Here is a 17200-nt window from a genome sequence, read left to right as displayed (position 1 = left end):
CTCTCATCCTGCAGCGGGAAACAGCAGCCACCTAGCCCCGGACGCCCGCCGGGCAGATGTACCGGGCCTGCGGTGAGGGGTTCTCCCTCGCTGTCCCGCCCGGGGTGGGGGTCGGGATGAGCCGTGCATCGCTCATAAACACCGGCTCCCGGCGGCCGTACCCTCCCAGTACGCCCCGCCAGCAGCACCGCCGTGGTCGCGGACTGGGCGGGGAGAAACCCGACCCCCGCCGCCGGGAAGGGCGAGGGGCTGCAGCAGTGCGGGAGGAGGCGGCGCGGCTGTGTGACTCCCCTATCCGGAGGGGACACCCCGAGCCGGGGCTGTGGGCAGGCCGCCCGACCCGCTGTAGCACAGACAGCGCGGAGTGCGGGCTGCCGCCGGCCCGGGGTGGGGCAGGGTAAGGCGGAGGCGCGGCGCTGCCCTCCCCTTTCGCCGAGAGGGGGAGCGGAGCGAGGCGGGAAGCCGGCGCCGGCCACCCTTTTTGCCTCCGGCTGGCCGGAGCCATGCGGAGCTGTGGGACGGTGAGGGGGGCTGCGGGTTTGGCTGCCCCGCTGCTCCTGCTATGGCAGTGCCTGCCGACGGCGCGGCCTTACAACTTGGACGCTGAGCACCCGCTGCTCTTCCAGGGGGCCAACGGGACCCTCTTCGGGTACTCGGTTCTCTTGCACCAACACGGCGAGGAGAAATGGTAAGTTCCCGTCCGGCCGGGTGGCCCCCGCGGGGGCCCGTTCCGCCAGTCGCGGCCCCTCACGTTGCCGTCTCTGCCCCGCAGGCTTGTGGTGGGTGCCCCGCAGGCCAGCTGGCCCGCCAACACCTCTGTCGTCAACCCCGGGGCCATTTTCCGGTGCCGGATCGGGGGGAACCCCCGCGGGCGGTGCGAGCAGCTCCAGCTGGGTGAGTCGGCGGCGGGGCGCGGGCGGTGGGACACCGGGTGCTGGCGGAGTGTCCCTGCCGGCGGCGGGACGGGAGGGTTGTTTGTAGGTTTCTCCTGCGTCCTTTCAGGTGAAACTGGCTTTATCTCTCTCTAAAGGGTGAGACTAACGCTATCGCCGAAGGGCAGCAACGGTGGCACCTTTATTTTATATTTATATTTTTTCTGTAGACAGAAAGAAAAGCACCAGAACGTGATTTGGAGAACTTGCATGTGACAGCTCCCGTTACCAGTTTTCTTTCGCACCTTCAGCATCTAGTTCGAAAGCCTCCTGAGAGTTTCTCTCGTACTTGTCAGCAGAAAGCTAGTTCAGCTTTCAGAGCTGAGGGCCACCGTAACGAGCTCAGAGATGGGGGGTGGAAGCATGTGGCTAAATCGTCTTTTGCAAAGGTTTTTCGTCGTAGAAACTACCCTACAGTAACTCTGAGCCACGGTTGTCTCGCGGGTGGGTTTTCCCTGCTTCCAGATTTGTTGGAAAAAATGGAGTTTAAGGGGAACAAGGCTATTTTTGACTGAATCAGTTTTTCCAGCTCTTGCATTCATCCAAACTCCTCTACCTCCTCAGCCATCATGCCTGGGAGATGCAACTGGATAGGCTTAGCCAACTTCAAAGTGTTTGCTACTTGTTAAAAAGGAGAACACTTTGCAATGGGTTACCACGATTATGTGTGAATTGCTTTGGGCTCTGTTCTTGTTCCCCTAGCTTACGCTGCTGTTGGTTCTGTCCCTGTGCTATGCATGGGAAACTTCCTGAACTTTCTATCCTGCTGTGACTGAGACCATCCGATCCGTTAAAACTATGAATTTACCGCCCAGTAAGGATAAGCGCGGGAAAGGGCTTTCAAATAACTTGAAACCAATGAAAGCAATTGCGTGCCGTGAACTGAATGCGCATTCTGTGACAAAAGTGTTAAAACAACTATTTCTCTACACATGTATGCGTGATGGTTGGAACTGATGGGTTCTATCCATTTTCTCATTTACAGTTAGAAATAAGAGTTGTGTTTTTTTAACCAAACCACGAACACGTAAGATACTTTAAGTGGTTCTTGTGGCCACATAAAGAAAAGCCAAGCTGCTCATAGAAAGAACTCCAAGAAAACTTATTCCAGCCCAAGTAGTTCTTATTTTTTGTTCTTTTTAATATATAACAAAGAGCCTTCTGCAAACGTTTGTTTGTAAGAGAAGGCTTGCAGAAGTAGTAAAATAGCTAAGACACCATAAACCCCTTCTTCTGGATTGGAGGTGAAAACAAGTGTTTCACTGCATGGGGGAAGGTAAAGAGGGGAAGGGTAGTAAGTTTCAGGCTCTTTGAAAACTACATGCATCTGCAGTACTTCTCGACTTACTCATTTAGCCAGTGGAGAAACAAAAGCTCTAACAAAATAACTTGATGGGCTTTTTCCTCAGTAGCTTAAGGGATTCAAAACGAAATGATGCAACAGGTGAATGGAAATGTATATGTGGCTCCAGTGGCTTAATTTAACACAGCTGTTATTCGGTTTAGAGGCAGCAGGTTATGCAATGATGTTTGCTGTCTTGTCCTGCACTCCTAAAACCAGTGATACTGCAAGAGGTTTTTGCAAAATGTTTGTTTCCCTTAGTGCTAGCTGACATCTTTACATCGTGAAGGTACATCTGCAGTATTTCTGAAGTTAAATAGATACTGCAAAGAAGTGCTCTATTGTAAAACAGGTCATTAAGGTCAATGAAGAAGCCAAAGGCGATTGTGGCGAGTGGGGTGTAAATGAAGTAGTGTTGTATCTGAGGTTTGTTAAGCCTCTCCCATCCTGCTGAGCGGTCACAGAAGTACACAAGGGAACTTGCAATTGCAAAGCTGAACTTAATTATCTCTTGTCTAACTCATTCAGGCTGTCAGCAACTCTTGGACATAATGGTTTTATCAATGCTGTGTCTTTCAGTCAGTGACCTCCTCATTCTCCTGCTTGGATTCATGACAGTGACAAGTTTGGGTTCTGATCTTGTAGAACAGGATAATTTAATTTGAAAAATGTGCAGTGATATATTACATTGCTGGGACAGGCAAACTGAGAAATGGCCATTTCTGTCTTTTTCTTAAATACATCAATTCACATTTCTGTCAGTAAAAGAATCTTTGAGGTAATAATTTTCTAATTGTGAGTCATAGAAATGTAGATGTGACAACAGGTGATTGAAATGGGTTTTTCCAAGTGTTTGGCCTCTGTAATGGATATAAATTACTTAGAGACAGAAATGTTAAAACGTTTTGTTGCTGTTTTTCACTAAGGTAGCCTTGAAACTGGCATAACTAATTAATTAAGGATTCCTGCACAATTAGGGAGCCTCTGATCACACAAAACTACTGTTGTATTTTTTATGTTGCACGTCTCTATCTGCTTGCTCAGAAGAGAAAGAGTTGCTGGGAGCAGTACTGTGCTGCTGTCATTCCAGCATCTGGGAATAACGCATCCAGGCATACTTCAGAGAATTTTACATTTGTTCAAGGTGTTTCAAGGGCCTAGGCTGATTTAGGGGCTGAGAGGAGCCATGAGATACATTAGCAAATCTTCATCTTCCAGGCCCCTTACTGGCATTTTAAAATCTCTTCCTGATTGCTGAATAGAGGAGTAATGTTTTGAGAGGTTTTTCTCTAGTTCTGTTACTTCTGTTGATGGTGTCAAGTATTCTAGACTGCTGATTTGTTTGTATTTGGGGTGGTTTTAAACTATGACTTATGTTAGATGCAGAGGCCTGTAATCAAGCTCTAAGCACAAATATAAAATACACTTCTTCAGGTTTATTATTTGGAGCACTAAGTTTCCATTTCTACCAGTCTCCTGGCCTTTTGAATTTCAAAACCTTGCCCACGTCATTTTGAGATAGTCATAAGTTATTGCAGAGGAACTTGCACAGCGTTCGTCAGATGTTTTGATATTCTGGATTTGCAGAACAAAACAGAAGTTCTTCAACAAAATAGCTCTCAGGTTTGAAACAATGATTCACTGGCTAAAAATTCTGGAAACAGTTTCTAAAAGTTGCAGTTCAGTCTAAAAACAACAGATACTCAACTACAAAGGTACACAGTGAATTCAGACCATGGTGTTTAATACAAGACCAGAAAGCTCTGCCAACAGTTTCAGCGTTCTACCCTTCCTTTTAAGTTTCTGATACAATTAACCTGTTAAGAAATTGCCCTCTAGCTCCCCCAGCTGAATCATTGCAATGGAAAAGTGAGCAGTTAATGGTTTTACCCATAGGGCTGACCTGTGTCGTTCAACTTAGAATTCAGTAAGCTTTGCCTTTGGTAGTTTGGCTTTTTGATCTCACTTGCATTTGTTTGTCCCCTGTCAGTGATCTCCTTTGAAATAGGCACACTATTCCAAGGAAGACAGGACCTTCTGGACCTAGGTCTGTTCAGAGTTCAACAGCTGGCACTTAACTAAAATGTTTTGGGTAGAAGTGATTCAAGGGAACATAAGAGAAATAAGACCTATCAATTCTTTGTAGAGATCACCCTGGATGAATGAAAAAGGGTCTGATGAGGCCCTGACATCTAGGAGCAGGATATTAGGTGGCTTATTGTCTTTGCAGTAGACTTCATAGTTTTAATCAATTAGCAATAGGACCAGAGGAGTTCCGGGAGGATAAAAAGGATCATGGGAGGCTGCTGGGCATGGAAAGCACTGGAGCAAGTTATATAAAACTGTTTTTTCAGATGACATTGCAGACATCTGTATTGGAGTCCTTGAGGCCAAAGCTAGAAGAGGCTTTATAAGTTGTGACCTTATTTATATGTGATTGTGCTGTTTCTGTGGATGTATGCAGCAGGGATTATAGCAGAAGTGTATCTTCCAGCTGTGTAATGTACACAGGCTGGGCAATTACTTATCTCTCAGTGACTTCATGACAGCACGTGTTCCTTTTCCCTGAGGCAACCAAGCTGCTGTGTCCTCTTGAGCCTATGCAGCGCTGCTCTGTTGATTGTGTGGAATACAGCATTCTTTCTTCTCATTCAATAAAGCTTTTATAATGTCATACCGTGAGCAAGGGCTCATCATGGTGCCTAGGATGTCAAGCTTATGCTTCTCTTGCCCACAAAGGCCTATCATTTTCAAGGTGGTTGAATACTCGCTAGTTAGAGAGAGCAGACAAAAGACAGCAGGTCAACAGAGGGCCAAAGTTAACCTGAATCAAGAATGTTTGCTGGAGCCAAGTAAAAGGGGGAATGCAATCCAATGAGCATGAAGAAATGGTGGTGCTTTTTCATGTTATGGCACAGAAATTAAGCACTAAGACAAGCAATACTTATCTCTCATGTCATTATTATCTGGTCTTGTTTGACTTACTGATAGACTCAAAAAGCCTCTTGAGGTTTAAATTTATGACACTGGTCTTCTCCACTTTTTCCATTTTCTAAAAATCCACATACACTATAAACCAAAGTTACTGTCATCATGGGATGGAAAACGTTGCTGGAAGGGAGTTAGCAGAGGGCCTTTTGCGATTTCAAGGAGGATTAATTCTTACATGTGGGGGTGTAATGGAATTTTGTTTTCTGAGGAGATTTCAATCAGATTAACGTGCTCTATAATTCATACTAACAATGGGCATGTCTCCCTTAGGAAGTGAGGACTTCTACGTGACATAACTCCAAAATCAAATTCCAAAACTAAATTCCAGACTTGTGGCTGAAATTGATATGTATTCAGTATGTGGAAGTTCATGTCATTGACAGCCAAGTAGGAGAAGTCAGAAACTTATCACTTAAACCTGCAGAAAAAACCAACCTATTTTTAGTAGATTTTTTAAGTAATGCATTTTTTTCATGCTTGTCTTGAAGTAAGAGCCCACATGTTGTTAATTACTGTTCCTCAGGTCACCCACAGGAATTATTAAATGACAGTAATATAAAATCTCTTGGCTGGAATACAATTGAGTATGAGAGTGCTAAGGTCAGTTCCTGTTTACTTGGACTTTGCCATCCCTATTTCCTTCATGTCTTAGGGAAAGGTATATGGGGGAGGAAGTAGTAAAGAAGAGGTGAAGGAGAATCAGATGCCTCTTGACACTGTGAAGGGTGTAATTTTTGGAAGGTATAGTGCCGTTGTGGTGTGCAGGGTGCATCCTCTCTGCAGGATGGTGAGGGGTTCTAGACTCTGCTGCTCTCCATCAGAGCAGGGAGAAAGCATGATGTTTGGAAAAAGAAATAGAGAGGTAATACGTAAGTAGAAGAAATCAAGGCTCCAGCAGTTTCTTCAGACAATTGCTAGGCCTGTCACAAAGCAGTAGGGAACAAGTTCTGAAATTAGTTTGGTTGTTGGGTTTTATTCATAGAATCATAGAAAGTTTTGGGTTGAAATGGACCTTAAAGATCATACAAATGCTTCTCCTGATGTTTTCTTACCATGAGATAAAGTGCTATCTTGATTCCATTAATCTGGTATTTTATCTCAAAAAGTCTATGACACCCTAGGTATTAAATTATGTGTCTTTCTCCTGGCTACTGAATAGAGTAGGTGTATCCCTCCATTCTATATCCATACTTAATTGATAATTGTACAATTGTATGTCCTGTAAAAGGATTTTAGCAAGTCCACTACAGTGTATTTATTTAAACTGTCTAGTGCATTGGACAGTGACAAATTTCAGCTCTGGTGTGAGCACAGTTTTAGGGGGAGTAATTTATTTTCTTTTTTACCCCTCTCTGGGTATATTGGTACTCTGGGGTGTGCATTGGCATCCTCTTCTGAGTAACTAACCCCTTTAAACCTCAAAAGTTTGGGGTTCACCAGTAAGTGTGTTGAATCTATGGGAGTTTTAAAAATTATGCAAAAGAGTTTGTCCAAATGCCATATGTTTCCTTATAAGAAATGTCTTTCATCAACCATGTTGTGCTGATGTGTAGAAAATACCAGTTCAATGATTTGGTTAATGCTTATTTATACAGACATCTTACAAGTAAAAAGCTTGCGTTATGCAACTTGGAATGTTTTTAAATGTTTAGCTTCACCTTACCACTACTTCTTTCTAGAAGGAAGCAAATATTTGCTAATTTGGCAATACTTTTTGGGGGGTTAGAAAAAACTTCACTGTAGTCTCTAAGGTTTTAAAAGTTAACTCCCTTTAAGAACAAAACCAAAGAGCTTCAGATAAATAATTGCAACAGTGCGGGCAGTACACAGGACATGCATATGTAATGATCTGGCATCTCCAGTAGAGATTGCAGTTTTACAGCCTTTATTTGATAGCCATTTGCAGTAGAGATCATTTTAAGGTATGCTGCCAGTAGATACGTATTTTGAAAGATGCTTGCTTTAGGCTGGAGTTTAGGTAGCACTCACGGGTGTTACTTGTGTTTCTTAGGAACTTTCAGGCTGAAAAACACCTGTAATCAGAAGAATCACCTTCATCAGACTGATGTAGCTTAACTTTCTATTGTAATTTCAATAACAATGGAGAAGCCAAGCTTCACTGCCAGCTTACCTTCAGAACCAGTATGCTCCCTTTGGCTATGTACAATTGTACCTTTGTTCAAGAAGAAAGTGAAAAGTCTACATGGCCTGTTTAAGACAGAAGTCAGATCCACCAGTTACTGTAGTTTCCCCTTAGAGTTTTTGAGTGCTTCTGTTACCCACTACATGGCCCTTCAGCTTGTATCCCTGTTCAAAGCATTGGTCTTTGTGTCCTAGGCAACCCCAATGGAGAGTACTGTGGGAAGACTTGTTTGGAAGAGCGTGATAATCAGTGGCTGGGTGTCAGTTTATCGAGGCAGCCAAAAGAAAATGGATCTATCGTTGTATGTATTAACGGCTGGAGCTGAGTGTCTGTTTGTCAGACTGCTTTTACATTTCTTGCGCTTCTCTGTCAAAAATCACATTTGGTTTTTATCCATAGGCTTGTGGACATAGATGGAAAAATATCTTTTACATAAGAACTGAACACAAACTCCCATATGGTATTTGTTTTGCTGTCCCTTCTGATTTTCGAACTGAACTGAGCAGAAGAATATGCCCATGCTATAAAGGTAAGCAGATTGCTTGGGTCCTTTGTAGGGAAGGGCAACATAAGTGCATGGTGCACAGTTTGTGAAAAGCCTATGTTGCTGTGAGCAGGCTTTCTGCAGCCAAAGGTTTGAAGGTTGAGTGCTAATGATATGAGCCCAACTTAAGATGTAAATTTGTTAGCAAGATGTTTATCACTTCAAATAAAAGCTTCTTGCAACAGGTAAAAAAGATACAGTTTCAATAGGGCATCAGAATATTTGTTCCTTAGACTGGATCACTGGAGCATGTGTGGTCCTCAAAAAAGGCCAGTAGAGGACTTCCTTGCTTCCTTTACTCTGTCATTTGCTTGCTCTGCTCAGGAGAGTGCTTCATAGCAGTAATACCTGCAAGTGATGGCTGCTGCCTGCTCCTTAGCCTTTGGCAGAAAGCTGCTGTGGTTCCTCAACACCGTATGTGTCCCTGTTCCTTACTTGCCTCCTGCCAAGGCCACTGCTGTGGCATAAGACCTTCAGTAGTCATTCCTGCGAAGACTTCAGGAGTAGAGTAAGAGTCAAGACATGAGGCTGTCAGATGAGTCCATCCCTGCCTGCCCTTTCATGCCTGCCTCACATCCAGGAGAACAATCTCATGAGGCTGCAAGGAAGAGCTGACCAGATGGCCTTTCTGTGCAGACCAATAGAATAATGCCATGAGATGTCCTGCTGCTGGCTTCAGAGACTGTTACAAACATTGGTGAAATCATGCTTTTACCTTTGGTGACTTTTCTAAGTGAACAAATCTATTGATGAAACAAAGGGGATCCTGATGAGGGAAGCAGCAAAGAAAAGCAGGAAAACAGAGCTGGGAGAGTTGGATATAAAGACAACTGCTAAGAATGATGGATACCAATATGTCTAAGATAGCCATAATACAAGCTCTGCAGAGCACTATTGGAGCATCAGAACAACTCCTGTCAAGAATCATAAGCCTGTCAATCAGATTATGCCTGAATTGTACAAAGTGGAAGAGAAGAGCTAAGCTTATCTGTCTGTGCTGCTCAAACTGTTTGTGCTATTTTATTCATGGGATGGTTTAAAAAAGAAAAGTATAGCCTTTATAGTTACAGGATTTCAAAGGCAGTTGTGATCAAGTAATACATACTGCTTTGAGCTTGTTACAATACTATATTGAAGCTACAGTGGAGAGCAGTGTTTCCAGTTTTATTACAGAACTGAAAATGTTGTGTTGTTGTTTTTTAACTTGTCTCAACCTCTGTTGACAAGCTGGTAACAAATTCTTAAACTACACACTTCTCATCTTTTTTAAAATTTCTTGGCATTCTCAGATCATGTGCGAAAGCTGGGAGAAGACCATGGGTCGTGCCAGGCTGGAATGTCTAGTTTTTACATTGAGGTGTGTATTAAAAATGCCAAACTTCTTTCTATATATATACCCACTTAACATACGTACACATACCTAAAAGTGTACACATAAATGCAAACATTAATGCTTTTATTGTGGGAGGGAAAAATCAGACTTTTCTCATCTCTTTTTAATTGAATCTTGTAAGACTTGCATGATAATTCTAAAACAAATAGTTTTTATTCCCAAGAATACTTTTACACTTTACTAAATGCGGAATTGCTTTTCATCTGGAAAAAGACTATAAGTGTGAAGTTTTATTATTGTCTTTAATCTGTTTCATGTAATGTTAACACTAATAATGCTTACCTTCTTGCTTGACAGAATAATACTCTTATTTAATCTTCATTTCACTCTAATGATTTTCAAAAAACTCTTGAGAAGCAAATACCCTCTTTGTTGCTCTGTTCTAAGTTGTTCACACCTTAAAGTTTTTAATAACTGTATTTTTAGAAAGTCTGAAAAATATCATCTGTGATCTAGAGGTAATTCGCCAGTACTGAGGCAGAAGCATTTCCGGTAGCATTTTATTGAATTTGGAGGGGGTCTAAAGACAACCATTTGACTTGCTTTGCTTATTTTTGTTAATATTTAAATATGAATAAGATGGTTTTGTTTTATTTTTCTTTTAGGACTTAATTATAATGGGAGCCCCTGGATCATTTTATTGGACTGGTTCTGTTTTCATATACAACACAACGGCAAATAAAATCCATGGTTATACAGATTCAAATAACCAAGTGAAGTTCGGCAGCTATCTAGGTACTTAAAAATATTTAATACTTTACAAAAAATACAGGCCAAAGAATTAGCAAAATAGCTGATCTTCAAGTGAGTGCACAGTTTTATCAGTGCTTTCTTTATTAATCCCAGAAGCGACAGTTCTAAAGATGTGTTCTGATTTTGTTAAATATTATTTTATTATAAGGCTTCCTCTGTATTATTTTTACATGTAAACTTCTCAGACACTGGATTTCTGTTTTTATCATCTCTCTAGTGAGTTTCTATGGTTTCTTGATTTAGAGGGGAGAGATAGGCTTCTGATTAGTATGGTTTGCTCGGTCTGGATTCATGGGAATGCAAACCTTATCTATGAATGCCTGCAAACAAAGCCATGAAGCTCCTACTCATGTATCCATTTCCAAGTAATTAGCTGAGTTTAGTGCTAAAATTTGTCGGGTTTTATACCAAGAACTGTCGTCAGCTTCAGTTTTCACACTGCATTCTAAGAAAAGTTTGTCTATCCTTCCTGAACTCCTGAGCAAGGATATTTTTGCCTGTGACCATTGCTTTTTGTATTTTCCTATTCATAGATCTGGTTGACATGGATAAACATTTCCTGTGTCTGATTTCACTCTTTTGATAATAGGAAGCAGGCACACCTTATGAAATACAAAGTGACCAACTTCAGAACTCAGTACTGAGCCTTGCAACGGCTGCAGCTGGGCTCTGTGGGAAAGTCAAGCAAAAGAGATGCTGGATGGCAAAAGGTGATCAAATACCCAGGTCACTGTGGTTAACCAGTAATGTTTCTAACCTTTCATAAGACAAACAAAAACACTTGGGAGAATGCTTGTTCCAACTTTCCAGTAACAATCAGCAGAAAAAATATTGCACCTGTATGGGAGGAAAAAAGGTCATTCCAGATTTCTACTCCTACAGCTATAACAGTGAGAATTTCTGTAATGAATGAGTCAAATCGTTCATAGCCAAAAGTCAGGCACAGGCGAATGGGTAAAAGCTTGCATAAGGACTGGTGCTGGGGAGAGTGCATGGAAGGCCTTACTGCACATGTGTGGCCTTTCCTGGTTCCCTTAGCTATCCACGACCTGAGATGAGCTGGAGTTTGCTTCAGAAATACTTCTCCAGTGACCTGGTGCAACTGTACCAGGCTTGTTACAGCCACGTGTCCTCTAAACTTCCCCTTTCTACAGGAAAGTGAAGAAAGGGACTATTAGCTCATCTGTGTGTCTCTGCAGTAGCAGCTATGATCAACCTTAAATGTTGCATTGTTCCATGCTACTTAAACCTCTGCTTTGTTTCCTTATAATAACACAAAATGTAGTTGAAAGACTACTGTTGTTGAAAGGCTACTGTTCTGTTCCATCTTTGGCATTATTTATGACCAAAATCTATTTAGGGTTAATTCTGTTAACAAAGTTTGTTGCTTTTTTTTTTAGTCTGATTTTACTTCTCCCTTAAATAATAAACAAAAATATCCTTACCAGCTTACCAAGAAGTGGAAGTATCTTGTGTCCAGAGTATAATTCAAACACATGACTAGACATAATTATCTACTTATGCTACTCTTCTTCTGGCAGGGATTGAGAAGTTGATTTCTGTATTTACATCCTTCATTAAACAAAGAATAATAATTAACAAATAGAGATCTCTAGGAGGTGTATGGGAAAGCATCATAACATTTTGCATAAGTTGGAAGAAACAAAGAATGTTGATTTTCACAGTATGCAGTGAAAATGGAAAAATAATCTTGGATCAGATGAGAACAAGCCTTAAAAGCTGGCTTAATGAGAACTTGAATTCTAGACCGATATCTTCATGGGTGAAAGATTGAAGGCTTGTTCTCATCTGATCCAAGATGATTTTTTTGTTTTCACTGCGTACTGTGAGAGTCAACATTCATTCAGTAAATGCAAGAGTAGCAGAATATATCAACTGTCTCCCTTGTTTCAACTTAGCTGTAATGTTTTCTGGAAAGACTAAAGATGACTCGTGTAGACAAAGATAGCTCTGCAGGACTGCACAGATCAGTTTGCAGTCCTGTGGCTGGACACCTGCACCAAAATGTGGTCCTCTTTGTGCACAGCTGTCTTCACATGATGCAATATTTGTATTATGTAGATCCATTTACAAAAGCTGATGCAGTGTTTTCTTATCACATAATTAGGCTAGTGCTCCAGTTTGTTCCTGACACTTTCATCTGCACAGTGCTCTATGTATGTGTGCATGTATATGTGCACATACATATAAATAGCACTACATTTTTCTGCAGTCCACTTACAGCAGTAATCAGAGAGTAACAAATCAGTTAAGTGTTCCCATATAATTTTGTCTGGACTTTTGATAATTTTATTTGTATTATAATATAGACTCACTGAACAATTGCAGAATCCACATTAACAGAAAGTGTTTGAAATATATTTTATTGGCTTTTAAAATGTGGCAGATAATTGAGATTCTGGGAAAGAAAAGAGGTTTTCTGACACTTGTTTCTGCTTGCTGGAACTTACTGGTTTTATTGACTTTTTGCTTGTATTTAAAAAACTTTCTTTTCTGTTTTCATTGCCAATTTGCATGAGGTCTGAATGTCAGACTCAGTAATTTGTAGTGCTGACAGCTTTTGTACGTCATGCTCCCATTTTATTTCCAGTATTGAATAGTGCATTTGTAATTTACAGGATACTCTGTTGGGGCTGGACATTTTCTGACATCAACCAGTACAGAAGTAATTGGAGGGGCTCCCCAACAGGAACAGACTGGTAAAGTAAGAGATTGTTCATACAATTGGTTTGAAGAATATACCCCTATGTACCCACACATGATTTTCCAATTTAGGTTATTGTATTAAAGACAAGTATCAGATAGATATAATTTTTCATAGGGAGAAAAGTCAAAGGAGGAATGAGGGGGTGATAACATTGGTGTGAGGTGTTAAACAAAGGTACAGATAGGGTACAGTAAATGGCTGTACTTTGCGATAGTGTGTGTTGTTTTGGTGATTCTCTAGCACATGTTGTAGAGAAGGAGTGCGGAAATACTTCAGACTATTGTTTATTGAACTCCACTTACATTTTCTTTTCATTTTAGGCATATATTTTTAGCATTGAGGAGGACCTAAATATTCTGTTTGAACTAAGGGGTAAAAAGGTAAATCTTTCATACTACTTTTCTGCACCTTAGAACTTCTAGCACATCTTCATGGAAATTCAAGACCAATGTGATTTCATTTTTGCACACAGCTAGGTTCTTACTTCGGAGCTGCAGTTTGTGCTGTGGACCTGAATTCAGATGGCCTCTCAGACTTGCTGGTTGGTGCTCCAATGCAAAGTACCATCAGAGAAGAAGGAAGAGTTTATGTCTATATCAATTCAGGTTCTGTAAGTATTTTCTTCTTAAAATGAATGGTAATAGTCATTCTAGTATAACAAACTAAGAGGAAGAGATTTCCTTTCTCAGTATACAACATTTCAGGATATAGAAAAAACAGCTCTAGAACAGTGATGACAATCCCAACAGGACTGTGTAGCATACCTGCAGAAGGCTGGCTGTATAAGGTGTGATGCATTGTTACACTAGTGTTAGAATTTAGGTCAGACTAGTTTTGTTTCACAGTATCTACGGGTGGTGACAGCCTCCCATTACAGCCTCTTTGCAAACTCTCTGCCATTACCGTGCTTACCACTGAACTGGTGTGTGAAGAGCAACTTTTTTAGCACTTTGGAAACAAACAAGGAATGAAAAATTTGCCTGCAGTTAGTGGTACCAGTCAGTAAAGAGACTGGTAGTTCTCAGTTTGTCAAATAAATTAACTTTGCAGGTCATGCATTAGAAATAGCTTCCTTTTATTCTTTTTAAGGATCAGAAGTGAAAGTATAAACCCTATTTTTTGTGTGTTCTGAATTTGTCTGGCTTTGTAAATTTTTTCTTATTTCCCTTCTTTTCTCTCTACACTAATACATATTTATTCTCTTATACTTGCAGTTAACATTTTCCTAACATGTTTTCTGCACAGAGATCTAAGTCACTCCAGGATACCTACATCCAAAGCACACACAGCAGCTCTGAAGCAGCTACTCTTTACCACATTTTTGGCAGTTTTCTCAGAGCAGTAATCCCCTGTATTCTGATGTAAGCTTGCTGCTGTTTACAGGTGTTTGCTATGGGAACACATTGCTGTTCTCCTTATTAAAAAACAACTTTCTTTTTTTTTCTTAGTCTGACGCTAAATACTGTTAAATACCTTTGGTAGTGCTTGCTTCTGCACCAAGTCTTTCAGTAGGATTTTTATATTGGCATCCAAGGCAGTTTTAACATTTTTAGTAACATTCCAGGACACTTGGAAGACACTCTTAATGTGCCGATGACTCTGTTTCCTTCAGGAGGCAAAGATGGTAGAACTGAACATAGAGCTCAGTGGGAGTGACTCATACGCAGCCAGGTTTGGAGAGTCTATAGTCAATCTAGGAGACATCGATAATGATGGCTTTGAAGGTAAGTATAAAAAGAAAACTCCTTGGATTTAATTCTCTCTGAGCAGTGGACTGTTGCAATAAACAGAACAATTATGGAAGTCTCAGAAGACTTTCAGTTGATAAGTTGGCCTTTCTTTTCTAGGCCACTGTTTTGAAATACAGCTATTTCACGGTCATTGATGTGTAATAGCAAGAGATTAGGATTAGGGTCTGTTGCTTTAATAAAGAGTGTGACCACAAGGTGATAACATAATCTGTGACTCCAGGTGCTGGACCTCTAGTAGAATCCCTCATCCTGTTTTAGAGATCTGAGAAAATGGCTGGGGAACAATCTGGTGATTTATTTTTTTTTTAACATCATAAATAAAAATCACACATTGAGTCAAGCTCTGCTTTCAATAGGAAGCACTAAATAGATGGAGATAAGGAAAGCAACCTGCAAATTGGGAGTCTATTGTGGGACTACTTCTCAGTCAAGATGTCAGATAACCCATGAATTGCCTAGCAAGGTTTGCCAGTAGACAGAGAACACAGGGAAGGACTTCAGTGGCCATCCCCCATGGCAAATTCAGAATGTTAATGGGGCTGTGAGGGAGGTTTTTGTTCCTGTTGTCTATACAGGAGGATCTGTTTCAGGCACATAAAGTTAAATGCCTTAACAGAAGCAGAATATCCTCTCTTCCTTCCCCACCACCCAGGGTGAAACACCTTCTCTGAATATATGTGCTGCAATTTCTGTTGATGTTGTTCAGGTGGAACCTGCTCAGAGAGCAGAGACATTCAGTCTCCAGACTTGTGCCTAACTTCTGTGATAAGCATAAAACTAAAAGGCATTGAAAGAGAATGCTGTGTGAAAGTTATGGATAAAAGATATTTTAGTTCTGGGAAACAGGGTGATCCTGCCTCTCTGCTCTTGTGAGACTTCACCTGGAGTATTGTGTGCAGTTCTGGTGTCCTCAACATAAAAAGGACATGGAACTGTTGGAACATGTCCATAGGAGGGCCATGAGGATGATCAGGGGACTGAAGCACCTCCCGTATGAAGATAGGCTGAGAAAGTTGGGGCTGTTCAGCCTGGAGAAGAGAAGGCTGCGTGGAGACCTCAGAGCAGCCTTCCAGTACCTGAAGGGGGCCTATAGAGATGCTGGGGAGGGACTTTTTGTCAGGGTCTGTAGTGACAGGACAAGGGGCGACAGGTTAAAACTTAAATAGGGGAAGTTTAGATTGGATATAAGGAGGAAATTCTTTCCTGTTAGGGTGGTGAGACACTGGAATGGGTTGCCCAGGGAGGTTGTGAGTGCTCCATCCCTGGCAGTGTTCAAGGCCAGGTTGGATGAAGCCTTGGGGTGGGATGGTTTAGTGTGAGGTGTTCCTGCCCATGGCAGGGGGGTTGGAACTAGATGATCTTGAGGTCCTTTCCAACCCTAACTATTCTATGATTCCATGATTCTAAGATGGGTTATAGCATCTAGAATGACTCTCATGGCCTTAAATTTCCCTTCTGCTTCCAGTTAGGCTGCCCAAAATGTATTTGCTACAGAAAGCCCCATGGTCTACTGCTCTTAGCTTCTTTTCTTCCAAGACCATTCACTAGCTGTTTAAGTAGCCTGCAAAACACAGCTGACAGGGAGGCCTCCAGCTACACTGAAGAAACCAGAGGGGGCCTGGCCCAGTGGCTTCATTCATCTTGTCATGGTTTAAGACAAAAAGGAATGGCCAAAATTTCTGCCTGAAAAGCTGGCATGTGCTCTCTTTCAGCAAAGGGCAGGCACAATACATGGCGTGGGAACAGGATAAAAACATGACAGGCATTTTCTACTGTTCAAAAATTCATAAGCTGTTTCAGTTTTTCTATCATCAAAACTTGGACTGTAGACAGGGAGCTAATATCTTTTGTGAGAAACTGTCAGCTGTATCTTTATCAAGTTCATATCTTTATACTTCATAATTACCATTTCTAATTGAAGGTACAATCCAGGGTTCTCCTTTCACTCTTCCCTTTGTTTTTGTGATTTTTGGTTGTGTTCCATAACCTGCAAAGCTTGGAATAGTCATTCTCTTCTTATCTGGTCTCCTTATCTGTAAAGCAGTTCTTTTTTTCCTTACCTCCTTTGGCACCTTTTCCTTAAATTCTTGTTACATGTAGTTTCTCCTGTTTTGCATTACCTTCATAATTTTACACATAAGTTTCAGGTTTTGCCCCAAAACATTTGCAAACTGTAAAGGAAAACCCGTATCCAGAGGTAGGGCTGGGGAACAGAGAAGTAAAATCAAATTAATAGCACCAAAGCAAAGCAGATGTATGACAGATACTATAATGCAACATTGGCATCCTGAAACTGCAGGGGGAGGTGGAGCAAAAAGGTGGATTACCTTTTTAAGGGAGTGAAAACGTTGGGGTTGGGGGGAAGTGAAGCAAATATTGAGAGTAGCAGTAGGAAAAGAAATTTTGTTAGGCATAAAACATATCCCTTTGAACAACCAGCTACCTTCATTTCCTTATTTAGTGCGTGTTCAAGCCTGTTATTAGCTGTTAAGGACATTTCATGTTAAAATAAGTGGTTCATTTCAGGCAGCATAATAAGAGGACTTTTTGTGTTTCAGTGATTTAATCCATGTGGGAATAGCAGATTGCAGGAAAGTCATCATAGTTCTATGAATACAAACAA

General features: G+C 41.3%; 1 protein-coding gene across 3 annotated transcripts in view; it reads left to right on the top strand.

Annotated features, from left to right (window-relative positions):
* Positions 1–206: 206 nt before the first annotated feature.
* ITGA4 (integrin subunit alpha 4) overlaps positions 207–17200 on the top strand; it is a 37900-nt gene continuing 20906 nt past the window's right edge. For 2 of the 3 annotated variants that reach the window (XR_010610679.1, XM_065670191.1), the window contains exons 1-10: positions 253–688; positions 773–894; positions 7603–7709; positions 7808–7937; positions 9242–9309; positions 9951–10080; positions 12738–12823; positions 13147–13206; positions 13299–13436; positions 14439–14550. Coding sequence is in view for 2 of the 3 variants with exons in the window: in XM_065670191.1 (XP_065526263.1) it covers positions 504–688; positions 773–894; positions 7603–7709; positions 7808–7937; positions 9242–9309; positions 9951–10080; positions 12738–12823; positions 13147–13206; positions 13299–13436; positions 14439–14550 (1138 nt within the window). In the remaining variant the exon portion in view is untranslated. Of the gene's footprint in view, positions 689–772; positions 895–7602; positions 7710–7807; positions 7938–9241; positions 9310–9950; positions 10081–12737; positions 12824–13146; positions 13207–13298; positions 13437–14438; positions 14551–17200 lie in introns of all 3 variants that reach the window. The other variant, XM_065670192.1, reaches the window with a different exon arrangement.

This window comes from Lathamus discolor, chromosome 3 (genome assembly GCF_037157495.1).
Source record: "Lathamus discolor isolate bLatDis1 chromosome 3, bLatDis1.hap1, whole genome shotgun sequence".
Classification (NCBI taxonomy): Eukaryota; Metazoa; Chordata; class Aves; order Psittaciformes; family Psittacidae; genus Lathamus; species Lathamus discolor.
This window is presented reverse-complemented; position numbering and strand designations above follow the sequence as displayed.